General features: G+C 47.5%; 1 protein-coding gene across 15 annotated transcripts in view; it reads right to left on the reverse strand.

Annotated features, from left to right (window-relative positions):
- The window catches only part of LOC142885621 (rho GTPase-activating protein 12-like), a 38,388-nt gene that overhangs the window by 20,968 nt on the left and 1,007 nt on the right, over positions 1-16,413 (reverse strand). For all 15 annotated transcript variants that reach the window (XM_076022259.1, XM_076022269.1, XM_076022266.1 and 12 more), the window contains exon 2: positions 10,338-11,052. In XM_076022259.1, the coding sequence (XP_075878374.1) occupies positions 10,338-10,982 (645 nt within the window). In that variant the 5' untranslated portion in view covers positions 10,983-11,052. The remainder of the gene's footprint in view (positions 1-10,337; positions 11,053-16,413) is intronic.

Consider the following 16,413-nt stretch of genomic DNA (forward strand, 5'->3'; position numbering starts at 1 on the left):
CTGAGCAAGAAAAAAGAAAGAAAGAAAGAACAAATGAAAGAAAGAAAGAAGATCTAAATAAATAAAAAAAAAAACAGCTTTTCTCTGACAGTTCATTTGCTATATGAAAATAAAATCGATTGAAATTTGTCATTTACAGAAAATTGTTATTTCACATAGAAATTAAACCAATACACTGTAGTGCACAGTGTAGTAGAGTAAGAAGCCTTGTTACTCAGTTAAAAAGAAACAGTCTGTCAAAAGCAGGACGCCACGCTTCCAATACTGTGCTATTGTTTTTGAAATCGCCAGGTTTGGTAGGCAGAAGAGTTTGTGACAGGCAAACAGAAGAAAACTACAACTCCCAGAATGCACTGCGCTTGCCGCCTTCCGTAACCACACCCACTGCTCTCCAGTCGGAACTGGAACATACACGCTGCAGTGGAACATCACTGCGGCCAGTAAACAATAGATGGACCAAACACTTTGTTTGCCCTTTTGGAAGACGCAGTCTTATTGTGTGTGGGTTTTTTTTCCGCCTCACTGACAAACTGATTGTATTTGTGAAAAGAGGACGAAGCACAAAGCTGCGGTGGTTTACATATTGGCAGGATTGGCTCAGCCCCAACACTTCAATGATGTGGTTTATTTTAGCGTGAAGAAGAGCAGCAGAGATTTTGTTTGTATTAAAAAAAAACACATTAATATACATATAGAAACAAGCTCCAGGGAGCGAGTCGTGTTCAGACCCAGAGGACACGGTTTTCCTGATTGTAGAGCATTAGTAGAACAACTTCCCCATGCGGGACTAATAAAGGTTTATTCTTTTTCCTCTAACCCAGTTGTACACAAATCACACCTTCCCTGGGAACCAACGCCGTGTAGAATAAGAGCTGTTCATTGAGCCTGAACCTGTATTTCCTGTCTGGAAAGCAAATGAACATCATGTCTCTGACTCCTCGGGCGGCAAACATGGAACAGGTTGGACTAGACAGGAGGGAGAGAGGGGGCTCTCGCTGCATTCCTCCGAGTGATTTATCGGCTGTTTTAACTGGGAACGAGAGCACGGCGACACGGGGCACTTGCCGTACTGTTCAACACAAAAACACAATCAGAGGACCACAGCGGAGAGGCAAGGCGAGGCAAGCGGACCAGGCACGCAAAACCTCCCAGAATAATCTACTAATGTACTCCTGCAATAGAGTTAAATCAGCAGCACAGACAGAACAGGAAGTTAAGGAGCTTTCATCCTGCAGGAGGGGACTTGGCAGCCGACCCACGCGCGCTCACAGCCAATTTCCAGGCATGACTCTGCAGGTTCTCCTCCTGCTGCTGCCGCTGCTGCTGCTGCTGCAGCAGTCTTTAATTCCCCCACGTCGGAGCAGCCAAAGCACATGGATTCAACGTTGGGGAGCTGCTTCCTGTGCTAAATGATGCTGAAGGTTTAGATGAGGGGCCGACTACAGACGACGGGGGTTGAGAAGTTGGGCTCGTTTTAATCTGCTGGCGCTGTCCAACCGTGAGGCCACGACACGGCGAGCTCCCACGGTGCGGGAGAAATCGGCAAACACCTCCTGTGCTAGCCAAAACATGTCCCAACAATGTTGTTGGAATCACACTTGGGATACGGAGGCCCTGAGCTATGAAGAAACGTTCGGGCTTAAAGGCATTGGTTTCGGTCTTTTCAGCGTAATAGGATTGGCTGAAGTGCCGAACGGCTGCAGTCAGACGGTGGAGGCGATGACTTGTGTCGCTTTAGTAGCGTTTGAAAACAGCTTTCTGACTAGCGAGTCTTCTGCTGGGAAAGGAGTGTGCGACGCCGAGTCCACGAGGGACGAAGAGCAGGACGGAATTTGCTCTTTCGAAGCAGCAGCAAGTGTTCAGCAGTTATCTAGAGCGTTATCTCAAGTTAATATGTAATTTCCAGCATATTCATGAGGAGAAAGGCGAAAAAAAGAAACTCTGAAAATGATGTAGAACACACACACACACACACACACACACACACACACACACACACACACACACACACACACACACACACACACACACACACACACACACACACACACACACACACACACACACACACACACACAGCAGATCATGATGCCATCGATCTACAATGAGATTAAAAAAAAAATCTTCCCTCTGGTCTCCTAATCCCCAGATCTCTGACCCACTGGCAACATCAGCTGACCTTATTGAGCCAAACTGGGAAAGAAATGAATAGCTGACCCACTGACACCAAATCTTCCAACAGCCCAGACGTCAATGACAAACACACCGCCCGCCGCAGACAGGAAGTGGGTGTGTGTAATTGAATTATAAACCAGTTGAAATCACTTCCATGTCAACAACATGAAGGTCTTTTTGTTTTATTTGCTCTCAGCCAAAGCTGGAGGAACCTCCAGAGAGCTCCCCCCCCCCCCCCCCTCGCTCCATCTCCTAGCCACATTGCACACATTGTGCGTTCCTACCGCATTCACATGTCATGTTACTTGCACTACAAAAGGGACATACATGCTGTCCGCTTCTCCGTCAGCGTCACTACTGATAAACAGAATACCAATGACTCCTCTACTTCTCTGCTTTAAAACAATAAGACAGTATATCCACACGGGCGCTGGGCCAGAATCAAACTCCTGCTACTTCTCTAATCTGTAACTTTAAACCTGACCGGGGACAAAGTTCTGGAGAAGTCGCTCCTCTCTTCAGGTCGTGAGAATTTACGACCGCCGCCGTCACGAGCCAGGCCAGAGTGAGCGCACATGGGCGGAGCCACGCGGGCAAAGCTTTGTTTACACCGGGAGCGGCAGATTATACGATGCAAACGGCTCTCTGTCATTAAGTGGCCGTGCAGATTTAGCCGGCGGTTTGGTGGGGTTAACCTCCTAAGACGGATGCAGCGAGGTGTCCAAACACAGGCTGCAGTGCTAAAAGGAGATCCTGTCTATAAATAAGGCAAAAATTAAACTATGAAACCTGATGATTTTCCCTCTTGAAAATGTGTCTGTTGGGATTCTGGAGGTTTTGGTCGTTATTTGTACTTGTGAACATTTACTTTGCCATCGGAGGGTGTGTAAGAGTGTATACATGGACTTTAGACTCTAAGAGACCTTTACACGCGGGCGCATTTCTAATCAGCGTCATGTTGACAGACTTTGCAAGACAGTATTGTTGTCACCTTATGAAACAGCATTATTTGGAAAGTGTGTTTGGGGAAAGGTGATGAGTTTCATTGTTTGCTTTTTTTTTTTTTTATAACCTCTCCAGCGTCTTGGACAGCTACTTCAACGCGTTAGCATTGTTCAGGGGAGGGGGGGGTATGAATGAAATGATGTACAGGTGGTCTAACGTCATTAGTGACCTCACAGAACCCACACCCAACGTATGTCTTCTCCCTGTATACACTGAACTTCAGTGAAAACTGTGGCATTCCAAGTCACTATAGATTCTGTTGTTATTGTCAATTCCTGAGACTATTGCATGATCACAGAAATGAAAGGCTGCTACTGAGCAACAAGACCAACTGAGGAAGATGGTAGCTACAGAATAGACAACCTGAGAGGCCAATTAATCCGACTACCGCAGCCATAGTGTTGCTATGAATGGGCTGTGCACGCTGCATCAATGCTGCACGTCCGCACTGTGACCTTGCAAACGGGGCTCAACGGAACAACAGCAACTCTCTGCCCCGACACATTTTGCAGCCACAGATCGATATGCAGCGCGCCGGTTAAAGTAGCTGCTGCCGGTTCTCCTAAAATCAAGGTAAAGTATCTTCCAGCCCCTCCCCTTCCGCACCCCCTCTACCGCTGCCCCGGAGCTCGTCTCACCAGCCAGCTGTCCAAACAAATGTTACGTAGCCGCCGCTTATGTAATGAAGCATGGCAAGTGCTTAGCGCATCCTCTTAGCTGTCCCGTCTCATGCCACGGCCACTTCCACCCACCGAAACCCTCCTGCCCACTCCTTCCTGCTCAGACGGCGGCCGCACTACTCGGGAGGGAAGAAAACAAAACACGGTCCCCAAAGCAGTGGCGGAGGGAGCTGCCAGCGACCGCTGGCTGCTGCGGATCAGCTGGCGCAGGACAAAGAGAGGCGCCGGACAATAACTGTGGCAGATCAACACTCACCACTCGCAGAGTGTAAGTGCAGTCAGAGGAGGCACCATTAAAATTTAAACCGCACAGTCATTATCAGATAAGCGGCTCGCAAAAGAAAAGCAGCAAAAATTGTTTTTTCCCCCGCCTGCAATCACACACACACACACACACACACACACACACACACACACACACACACACACACACACACACACACACACACACACACACACACACACACACACACACACACACACACACACACACACACACACAAAAAGGGGGAAAAATATCCTATTCAATGGGATGAAAACAGTTTTGCTGAATTGCACTTTGCGCCAACAGTTGTTTGAGTTGTGAATGTGCTAGAAAGCACGTGTGTGCACAAACACACACACACACACACACACACACACACATTCTTACCGTCTTGTTCTCGTCTGGGTACATCCTGTCCTGTAGCAGCGGCGCTGCAGAGGAGAGGCTGGTGGTGGCCGCCGCTGCTGCTGACGGTGCAGAGCGGCGCAGCAGCTTCTGCCCAGTCACTCACTCACTCACTCACTCACTCACACAACTCTCTCCCTCTGACTGACATGGCAGCGTGGCACAAGCAGATAATGTCGCCACGCGCACTCAATCACGCGCACAAACACACAACAAATCTTATTCAGTCACAAGCCCTTACATAAACAGAGGGGGGGGGGGGGGGGGGGAGAGGGAGAGGCAGAGCTCAGTGATGCACACACAGACGCACACAGCTTGACCTGACCCTCCCACCACCACACCACAATGCACCAACTCTGAAGGAAATAATGAACAAAGACACACACACACAAACACACACACACACACACAAACAGATATCCAATTGAAGTGCTCAGAGGGATTAAGAGAAGCTGCATAAAGTGAGAACACACACACACACACACACACACACACACACACACACACACACACACACACACACACACACACACACACACACACACACACACACACACTCACACACACTCTCTCTCTCTCTCTAATCAAAGAAGTCACACAGGGCAGAGCGACCGGATCAGCTGCTATAATCACTGTGTAGAATTCATCATGCTGCTGTTTTATCTGCTCAGCACTCATTGAGGTGCGTGTGTGCGTGGTGGGTGTCACTCCTTCAGCTCAAGAAATGCCAAGACTGGCATCCCCCTAATAAATCAGACATGATGTTCAGTATCAGTTAGTTTCAGCCAGAAAGCTGCAGCTTCTTCCTCGTCTTGGCTGCAGTTTTTCCTTTTCTCCCACGCTCTGGCTCTCTCGATGGCGCTAAACGAGTGGAAAGCGATGCATCCTACTGGCTTCTTCGCGTGAGTGACAGCTATCAATGTTAGGCAATCAAGTGAATGACATAACATGCATTTCACTGGCGGTATTTTCTGTCCAGCATGCATTTCAGTGGACTTTTCACTGAAACAAAATGACGAGCTCCGGGACTGAAAACCAGCCATTTGTGATGTCACAGAGGGCACAGATAACGCTCTCAGATTAGTGACCACACGCCATGCTCCGCTCTGCCTAGTTTTTGTTTTGTTTCAAACGTGCAGAAGGTCACCAAGGCCCCAGGTTTACGCAGGAGGCTGTAAACAGAGGGCTAAATACACCGTTTCTTGGAGAGCTATAACATTTCTTTTCAGAAATAATAGTGTGAGGCTGCTCCACTGCAGTCTGGCACAAGAAACAGATTTGTCAAAGTGGGTAGTATTTTAGAGAAAGATATTCTGTCCTTTTTTTGCGTTACTTTGAAAAGGTTGTGGAAGCGTCAGCCGGCCCAAAATGAAAGCGGAGCAGGTGTGTTTTAAATTAGGGAGGACAGAAAAAGAACAACCAGAGGATGGTATCACACCTGCTCTTCCCGCTGAGCTGTTACGCAACAGCCAAACACACCGTCAACAGCCGCGTTAGCTGCTAGATCGCCTTAAGCACTGTGTGTGTGTGTGTGTGTGTGTGTGTTTGTGTGTGTGTGTCCCAGGCTGAGAACAGTGCAGAACAGCACAGCAACCCCCTCAGGACTGCTTCAGAACACTGGCCACAAAAACTGACTCCACCTCTGCGTGCGGCATTCCACCGAGACTCTGAGGCTTATTCCCAAAGTAAACTGCAGTTTGCAAAGGTAGTTTGATCCCACAGGAGACGCCTGTGAAGTCATTCATGCTAAAAATCCACACAGACTGCCGACACGGTTCAAGCAGAACTTGGCACAACGGAAAACAGAAGTGGTGCGATCGGAAAAACCCGCCGACCGCAATTGCACATTTTTGCAGGCTGCACAAACCCCAAGATGAACCAAATAACAAAATCAAAGGCTCACACCAACAGTCATTATGTGCGGCCCTAATAGAGAGCACGGGTCATTGACAATGACGGTGTGAGCCATCTGGTTGGCTGAACGGTGACCCAGATGTGAGCAGAGTCGGACAGGCGGCGCAGCTGTAATCCAGCAACAATCCAGCAGGAAGCGTGACGGAGGAAGATAAGAGGACAAAGAAAAGAAAACAAACATTTCACAGAGACCAACTGAGACGCAAGAACACACAAACACACTTTGAGCAGAGGCAGTGAGAGCGGCAGGTGGGTCTGGGGGGTAGGGGGGCGAGGGGCGGGGGGGGGGGGGGGGGGGGGTATTACATGGCTCGTTCCAGCGTCACTGGTCCGGCGTCAGTGGTCAACGTCTTCGTAAACGTCAGCAAGTTGTAAGTCAGCGGTTCAAGAGGCAGCAGAAACATGCACGACGTGAATTACAATCACTCCCTTTCATTATTTTCCACAAATGGGAGCCTGACGCTTGCTGAAGTTCCATCTGGACTCCTCGGCGCCACAATAGAAATTCAGAAAGAGCCTCGAAGGAGAAGATTTAGAGTGCGAACGAGTCTGAATTGGGACGGTTGCGCTTCGCTCCAACATGTGACGCGATTACGCGTCCGGATGAGCGGAGCAGCAGTCAGTGTAATTACCAGCCGCCCAGATGGTCTCGGCCGTCAGCGTGTGCCGCTGTTTAACCCAACTGGGCTCAGCCTCGGTCCGTGCGGGCGCGTGTGTGCAGAATGAACGACTGGGTTAATGAACGACTCACGCAGAGCCACTTTACGTCCGACAAGGCGCGACAGAGTGGAGACCTTGAGCCGCCTTTCGGCCACGAGGTGATCAGACAGACGAGGGAGCGCTTCCTCCCATCATTCCACACCCTGCCAGTCATTAGCTGACTAACGGCGTTGTACAGACCGACGTGGCACCACGCGGTTGAGATGGTGCAACCGACTGTCACAATCAACGTCTGGAGGGAGGCGAGTATCTGTTTTAAAATTGAGACACCAGTTGGGGCTAAAAAATAGCAACTAGCCGGAACTTACGGTGCGTTGGGGAACCATCCAATTAGAAGCAAAGCAAGATGGACACTGTTAGTCATCAACGGCTGATGACAACAAAACCCCAGAACGCAAATCAACAGCAAGTCGAGAGGCACGCACAACATATTACTGTTGTTATAATAAGGCAAAAACAACACAGCTAATGAGTGATACATTGACTTGAACAGGGCAGGCAATCAGAATTGCAAATTCAGGGCAGTTCAGGTGAGTTCAGAATTGTTTCGGCGGCCGAGTGATAGCGGAAGACACCATTTACACCATTAACACCCCAAACTTGTCTTTCAACTTGACTTTTGATTTGATATACGATTACTGAGGCATCCTTTTATCCAGTAGTTTTCCTTAAGCACTCTGGGCCCACACAACATATAAAGAAACACCAGAAAAGGCTTAACCTGTGCTACAGACTTTGATCCCAAGCAAGATTGAATTAGCAACAATAAAGAAAAACAAAAACCTTCTTGTTTGATTCAGGTGAAAAGCTGCCATTGCAACGGCACAAAAGAAGCATTTCCCATCCTTGATCCTTTTGCACATAAGCCCAAATTTACCATGACAAACCAGTTTAACCAGAACCCTGTTTGTTAAGTGTTCAGCAAAATAAATTGGAAAAGTGATGCCTCGCCTTCCATAGAGTTGATTCCATTATGCCAGTTGATTTATTCTGATTTTACTCTCATAGATGGAAGGGAGGTTCTGATAATAACTGCTTTTTCTCCCTCTGCGTATTCTACTTAAAAGCTCGAAGAACAAGAGTCTGTGGCTGGGAGTCCCATGATCTGGGAGAAGCCTTCAGGGTTCAGCAAACCGGTCCTGACATATGACTCTACCAGTTAACGAACGCTCCTTTTTTGGTCTCTGGTGGTATCTTGAGTGCCAACTTCCGAAAGAACGGACGTGAGGTTGGAGTTTACGGTAGGCCGCAAAAGTGCTCCTCACAAGTGCCGCTGGATTATTGGAAAACAATAATCCAGCGGCACTTATTGGAAGAGGTGTGACGGAAAGCAGGACGGACGAGGCGGCGCAGTGAAGCAGCAAATTGAAGCACAGTGAGCGGCGGACAGCTATTATTCTGTGGCTGCAGGGAAACGTCTGCTTCACTGGACACAATGAACAAGCCGCCGCAGCTCGGGCCCATAACTCTGCTGTCCCAGATGAACTGGTATACTCGCTGGCCAGATGTACTGAGAAACGTGGCATTTCTCTGAAAACTTCAATATATGCGCACTAGTTACGACTTTAATATTGCTTTGTTAAAAAAATATGGTAGCAATTACGAAAGGCTAATTTAATAGCGGCGACTTGCCAGTTGGCTGGAGAGATTACTCTGGAAGTCTGGACCAACATCAGAACTTGGAAAAAATTAAACCCAACACGAGAAGCTCAAGTGCACTTTAGTGTCGCTGAGCAAATGGCCTTTTATGATAGAAAATATTTATGTGCAGCGGAATTTCAACGCTCAATTTCCCATGCAAATTAGTTTTCTACATCAAAAGCAAATTTGATCAAGAGGAGTCAGTCTGTGAAAATGGTCCTCAAGCAGCATTTGAGAAAAGATAATTTGCTAATTAACAAAATGCTCGGGACGAGATTGCAAAAGTCTGAAATGAGAATCGCCCCTAAAATAATACATCAATCAAATTCAAGTGGATGATGTTTTCATGACCAGCACCAACTCTACCTCAAAGATGAATGTTGTCACAAAGCAGGTGTCATGCCCAGATTAATCCCAGACAAGAAGCTGTGCACGCGTCTAAGTAGCTTATCAGAGGGAGCTGGAGGATCTGCCAATAGGAAACAAGCCCACAAAAACACGGCTCGACTTCTGATTATGACAGCTTCTTTTACCGACATGCAAAGACAAAATACAGCAGCTAAGAAAAAAAATAAAATAACAGCTGATCGAGTTCAAAATAAAACCAGGCTTTGTTGTGTTTGAGAAGGTTTACTCGCACACAAAGCTCGACTTGTTTGTTGTCCAGCGTGGAAAAAAACCTGCCTCACTAGTCTGGCCTTTCTCCTGCCATTTAAATGGCACACGGCATACATGAGAGGAAGGAAGGAAGCTCAGTGTGAATTTTGAAATTGGTGCGTGTTCACTTTAAGATAACCTTTAAAGGCACTGAGCGCCGAGTCAGCAGCAACGCCATTGTGCTTCAGTGCTCTGAAATGAGAAAACTGACGTTCTCCCCGAGAACAAAGATCTGATTCAAAAGTCTGAAAACTGCCAAAGTACTCGTATAAGTAGCATAAACACAACTCGGTGCGGCGCAACCCCCACATTTCTCTGCACAAAAGAGGTCGACACCCACTGACAGCGGCTCACACACCAGGGCTCTATTTTCTCACAGGCCTTTGTTCAGCGCCAGTCTGAGCTAATGATTTCAGGAACAAAACACCCCCACTGGCCGAGCGGCTAACTAATCACCCCATCGCACAACCAGACTGGGGCTGCATTTGTCTGCAGCTCAGTTACTTAAGGCCCGGAGTGACGGATCGCCCTCTGTTGAATAAATCTCAAAGAAGTGGGTCAGAAGATCAGATCACCTACAAGCAAACATGTCAGAGAGACAAATCTGAAAGGCCTGGCGAGGAGAAAGCCTGGGAGTGTGACTGGGGAAGGAGCCAAAGTTAGAGAAGAAAACCTGCCGTGTGTAACAGCAGAATCAATAAAATCACCAATCCAATGTGTTCCGCCAAGTGCAATCATATAACAGCTGCATGCTAATGGCCTCAGATGCACCAATGGCCACCCAACACTACAAGATAAGTTATAATGGGCTTGGAGGCCAGAACCGAGCCAAGACTACTGAATGGAGGGGTGGGGGGGTAAAAGCGTGGCTCTACCTGGAGGTGTTCGGTGGAGCTGCTGCTGAGCTCGTCTCCCGACTCGGAGTCGTTGGTGCGGCGCTCTTCGCCCGCTGAGTCGCAGTGTTGGGTGCTGTCCACGTCCAGCGGCTCGCGGACCATCTCTGGGGATCGAGCCCTGGAGCGGGGCAGAGTGCTGGTCCGTCCCTGGTGTTCGGGTTGGGGGCCCACGCCGTGGTGATGGTTGCTGTCGCAGCGCTGGATGGGGGGGCTGAAGTGGCCCGAGGAGGCAGTCTGTGCGGACGGCGAGCGCCGGTAGTTGGACTCGTGTCTCTGAAGGCCCTCGGGGGGCCGGTCCTGAGGTCCCAGGTCCAGGCTGGTGGGCTTCACCCACAGGACGCCGCCACCGTGTGAGGACGTGCTACTGGCGCCGGCAGGTGGATGCGAAGCAGGTTTGGGAGGCGGCATGAGGGCTTTGCGGACCTCGCGGACATACTGAGCCGGGACGTAGAAAGGCTTGGTCTCCTCGTCCTTCCTCACCTGCCACCAGTCCTCGTTGGTTTTCTTGACCAGCATGTAGCAATCCCCCTGGTGGATGGAGATGATGCGGTCCTTGGACTTGTATTCGTAGTCGTACTCCACCTCGATGTAGACCTGCCCCGGGGCGATAGGCAGGTCCGCCATGATGCCTCCGACCGTCCACAAGGCAGATCACCGCAACAAGATGTTTGCTGGCATGACTTCCTGCGCTGGGCTGAAAAAACAACAACAAACCAAAGTAAATATCCTGTACTGTGTTTTCCAGTCTGATGTTTTGTATGTTGCTGCAAGCCAGGGGTGGGCAAACTTTTTGACTGGAGGGCCACAATGGGTTCTAAAATTTGACAGAGGAGCAGGAGCGGACGAATGGAGTGTTTTGGTGACCCACCTCACTGGGAGGAAAAATAGATCATGGGATATGCAGGAAACGTGCTTTAATGTCCATTGAAAATTAATAAAAGCAAAGTCACAAACAAAATGTGTCTTTAAGCCCCATGGTATTTAGCTCTATTGAAATGACTCTTAATAATAATATAGTATAATTAGAGTAATAGTTATAGTAGCAGTAGTAATAATAGTGGTAAGTAGTTAACCTACTACTGTTATTACTACTACTACTTTAACTATTACTATTTTTATTACTTATTATAAACATGTTCTTATTGAGTGCAGTTTTCCAGTCTCTGCGTTAATCCGGAACTACAGTTAAAATAATTTTGCTGAGTTGTTTAAAATCAGTCCTACTCAGCAGACTGTATGTACTTGTATGAATATGTACTTGAGAGTGCCAATATACTGAGGAAGAGATGCCTGAGGACAGACCAAAATGTCTTTGAAATGTTTTTATAGCAGTTTGCCGAGAAAATGCAAAAGCAGAACCTGCACTAGAAATGCCAGAAATAAAAGATTTAATCCACTGCGTCATCCAAGACCTCATTAACGCTCATGTGTGATTGGACATTTTTAAGACACAAACTGAGGAGTTCTGAGCCTCTCTGGAGGCTGCACAGGTCTGACTGACTCGCAGAGCCTTGTACCTTTGCTGCTCGGCAGCCAGTGGAGCAGCAACTGAAGCACGCTGCGCGGCAAGATTAGTCCAGTCTCACACATAGTTTCCTGCTGAAGTCACATGTTGTGTACACACTCACGCACGCATGCGCACACACGCGCAATTCGGTGCGCGCACTGACTCACACGCGCTTACAGCATGAGGTGAGGCCCCAGCACACCTTGGCATCGCTTTTCATCGGTTCTATGAAGTTTATTTACGCATTAGCAAGCGCAAAAAGCGCCCGAGTAGTTCACGACTACAAATATCAGCGTATCAAGCAGAAAGTAACCAGGAAGTGCTCTGCACATAGGCAACGTCTCGCACGTCCAAAGAATATAACCAGCCTCTTTCAAATTAAGTCAATTTCAAAGCCAATTGGCTGCAGAGCCAAACCTGCAGACGACTATGCCGGAAACCTGCAGTCCAATAATCCAAGGATCAGATGCCTCCATGAACTTGAGGTGCGTGTCTTGCTAGAGGACAGGAACACGTCTTGGAAAGTCCCCCTTAGGCAACTTAAGAACATTTCTAAAGAACTAAATCAAAGCACACAGCTGCTTGCTGGAGTCTGAGCTTGAAAAGCAGCAAAGGTTTTAAGGCTGAATTCTTACAGAAATATCCTGATGGCCTCGTGCTCAGCTGAAGACACAGGAAGCTGCTGCTGCTGCTGCTGCTAGCTTGTAAATGACATCAATGCAGTGGGGTCAGTTTGATCAGAAGTGAACAACGTTTCCTCATGAAAGAGGCAAAGAATGGCACTTTAACGGCTTTTATCTATTCCAGGCTTTGGATTTAAGCTGCGCTCAGCATTGCTGCTTACTAATGGTTGCCGACGTACAAGTAGTGGTGGTGGTGGTGGTGGTGGTGGTGACATTGGATGTTACTAGCTGGCTCCACTAGTCTTGAATAAATGTAATTGCATTTTGTGAGATGGCCAGACAGTTGATGACTCATCAACAAGCGAGGACATTATTGGATATTGGGTTGTCAAGGGGGCAAGATGAGGGTGCTGTCTTTTCTTTAGTGCTTTCTATGCAAAGTTTCTCAGGTGGCTAAATGAAATACTAAATATGTCACTGATACAGAAAACATTCCAATGGTGTGTGTCTACCTAGGCGTGGGCTGTGATAGTAAAGAAAAAAAAATCCTGTCTCGTCTGTGAATGAACTTTACTCCACCAACTGCAGCTTCACTGGAGTCCTGTTAAAACATACACCTCTCTTATGGCAGCGCTGATGGTGAATTACAACATGGCCTCGCAAACACGACTAGTCCTCTGGAATGCAGGTCATCTCCTTAGGTTTAATGAGAAACATGGATTTTCTTGGCCAACACCACCATGGCACCTACTTATTGAATAGCCCCGGAGGTAATCTGCACAGTAAAGGAATTTCCGCCCTGCTAAGTGGCTTAGAGAAATGTTTCAGTATGGCTTAGGGTCATTTATGTCTCGATAATTTTGCAGGATATTACAGCAAACGATGGAGGCGATTGCAATCGCTCCCATCCCCACCAAGTCATCGCACACACGGGGAGAGCGCGGCCTCCGAGAACAAGATTACATCTATCACTTTACTGGACTTGGCAGATTAGAAAGCAGTTTGTATATTTGTGATGCAGGATTCATCATACGAGCCACACAACAGTCGAGCGTCACACAGACATGTCCCTTTGGTTCTGTCCAAATGTAAGTGGCTGTACTGTGGAGGTAAGAGCACAGCCATCAGGCTCACAGTCACAGAATCTTAGCCTCAGGTTCAATCTTTGTTGGTCCTCCACTTTTACACAATCTCTATTAATCCCTATCAAAATAAGACAACCAACACCCTGTGATATACACCTTGTTGCTCATGACAATAATGATGACTGCCACCATGAAATTGGCAGTGAACCGCTAACAAGCAACCAGACTGTTGTTACTGTATTAATGGAAATGAAACACGTGGTGTGAAAGACTACGACCACTAATACCACCACTGCTGATCCGCTGGCCTCACACAGGTACTACCACCACGGACGACCTCACATTGCCATGCAAGGAAATATCACCAAGCAGAGTCTGATCGGACGAATGAAGGAAAACAGCTTCTGACGGCGACTCGCAGCCCGAGGCCACACCACGCTGAGGGGCTGACTGCTGACGGACAGACAGAGCCGGTGAACCGACAGGCAGCTTTCCTCATTAACCCGTGACCTGTTAATTCTGCAAGCTGGCCTGGCAGGAAGAAGACAGCATTCTTCTATTTCCAACTAATCCTCGCTGTGATGGCACAAGGACTGGGGCAGAGAAACTATTTTGTGAATAACGAGCCTCGACTGCGAAGCCGTTTGCAAAACATTGGCCAAAAGCTGTCAGTCATGGCGTCTGCTGCAGGTCTCACCTCGAGACACTGCACTACCAAGAAGGTGGTGGTGGGGATGGTGAGGGGGGTTTCTGTCTGCAAGCTGCTCACCAGCCTGCAGCAACCTCCCGCAGCTTCATTCCTCTGTATGTCTCAACCGAAAGTAAATTAGTCCGAGTAGCTGGGCAATTACGGGACTTGAGTCAGTGCAGCGGTTAGATCAATTTCCTGTCTTCCTTGCACAACATTTCCCCCGCTTGTTTTCATTCATTTGTCTTTAATACCACCCAGAGTTTTGTGTTTGTTTGTTCTATTGAAGTTAATTTATTAACACGTCTTTCAGTGGCTGATTTGAATGTTCATGGGGAAAATGGCTCCTCTCACTTGGCAACATGGTTAAAACTAAAATGTTGTTTTCCTCGGTTTGATCATGTTGGTGGGTGGGTTTGAACTCAAATACATACATTAGCTGGGAATTTCATTTGATGAGGTTGAGTGCCTCTTTCACTTATCCCCCAACCTAGATTAAGCTCCGGCCTCGGCACAGACAACACAAATCTTCTCAGAGTCTAATCAGCGAAAATCACAGGAAGCCTCCTAATTTGATGTGAAGCTAATAAGATTTGGGGTGGGCTTCAGAGTGCCGGTGGGTCTGACAGACAGAAACCCTCCCGGAGCAGCAACAGACAACATGTAAAGAGCAACAGAGGGATGCGTGCGAGACTTGCCCTCATTGACATTTGGCAGAGATTTTTTTTTCCATTGTTAGCACATGTAGGTAACACGCCCAGCCGATATCTCCTGCCTCAGCAGAGATTTCACTGGTAATGCACAAAACATTACGGTCACGTCTCACATGACACTTGTTAGCAGAGGATGAACTGGTAGCATCCGGAGCTGCCCAACCCTGAAGATTTTCCATCATAATGCACATTTTTGTACTACTGTGGTGTTGAAGGGGGGCGGCGGGGTCATTATTTGGCATGTCCAGCTAATTTTAAGAGTTAGCATGGGTTTTAACGAGAAGGCCAAGATGTCCACTTTCTAACTACTCTAATCACAGGGAAACATCTGTTTGATGTTTTTATTGGATGATTGGAACAATAAAATGCTGTGTGTGACTGAGCTTTTCAGATGTGCTTCTGCAGCGTTTTCACTCCTTAGCAACGGACATCATACACAAGTTAAGAGGAGAAATATCTCAACATTTACAATTGTAATTTTTTTTTTTTTTTTTTTTTTTTAAATAGATGAAGCTCCACTCACCTCTGCAAACATTTGGCAGAAAAGGCCTTCAAACTGAAACATCGTGATCGTATGCACAAAAAAACTAAGAGTCCTAATAAAGTGTCACTCGATGATTGTTAATTATAGTCATTGCTAAAGTAGGTCCACGTTTCCCTGCACAGCTTGGATCTGGTACAGCCTGCCCCAGTTAGTCACCTCCACCACCACTTTCTCCACAGCTCAACACCCCCCAGAGGTCTCCTGCAACCGTCACAAGCAACCACAAGCTCTAGTTGCAAAACCACATCAGGCTGCAGCTCAATTCATGTGGGCATCTCAGCATCAGGAGGGGGAACGAGAGATCACAGGGGAGAAGAAGAGGATATTATTTGTGTCAGACAACTTGGCTCTAGATGAGGCACTGCTGTTCAGATCCAGTTGGACTGACTGGGCCATTCATTCCCATGATGCAGGAGGGAGCTGGTCTGCAAATGCAATCTTGCAGTAAATAAACAAGTGCAGGAGCAGAAGGTGGGGGTACACAAAACAATTGTTGTTCAATTGCTGAAAGGGGGAGGGAGGTATCACAACTTGTCACAGCTAGAAGAAACTATGAGCACTATAGCCAGACATAGCTACCTTATTTGATAGGCTTAAAATATGGAGGAATACACTGGTATTGAAAATGGATGGATGGCTGGATGGATGTTTACACAGATTATGGACCAAATCCTTAGAATAAGATCTGGCAAACATATTGCTCGTCTCCGCCGGAATTATTACTCATCAGATTTCCTACAAGCCAGACACAAGGATGATTTGCACGATTGAAAAGAAGCGCAATGTCACGATTACAATCAACCAAATCAAGGCAACTGAGAACGGCATTGAGATTTAGAACTACCGAACAGGCTTTTGGTACTTTTTTTTTTTTCGCTCACTGCTTTATGACAAC

Source organism: Nelusetta ayraudi, unplaced genomic scaffold (genome assembly GCF_046127955.1).
Source record: "Nelusetta ayraudi isolate G7.1 ecotype Tasmania unplaced genomic scaffold, CSIRO-AGI_Nayr_v1 ptg000011l, whole genome shotgun sequence".
NCBI classification, from domain to species: Eukaryota; Metazoa; Chordata; class Actinopteri; order Tetraodontiformes; family Monacanthidae; genus Nelusetta; species Nelusetta ayraudi.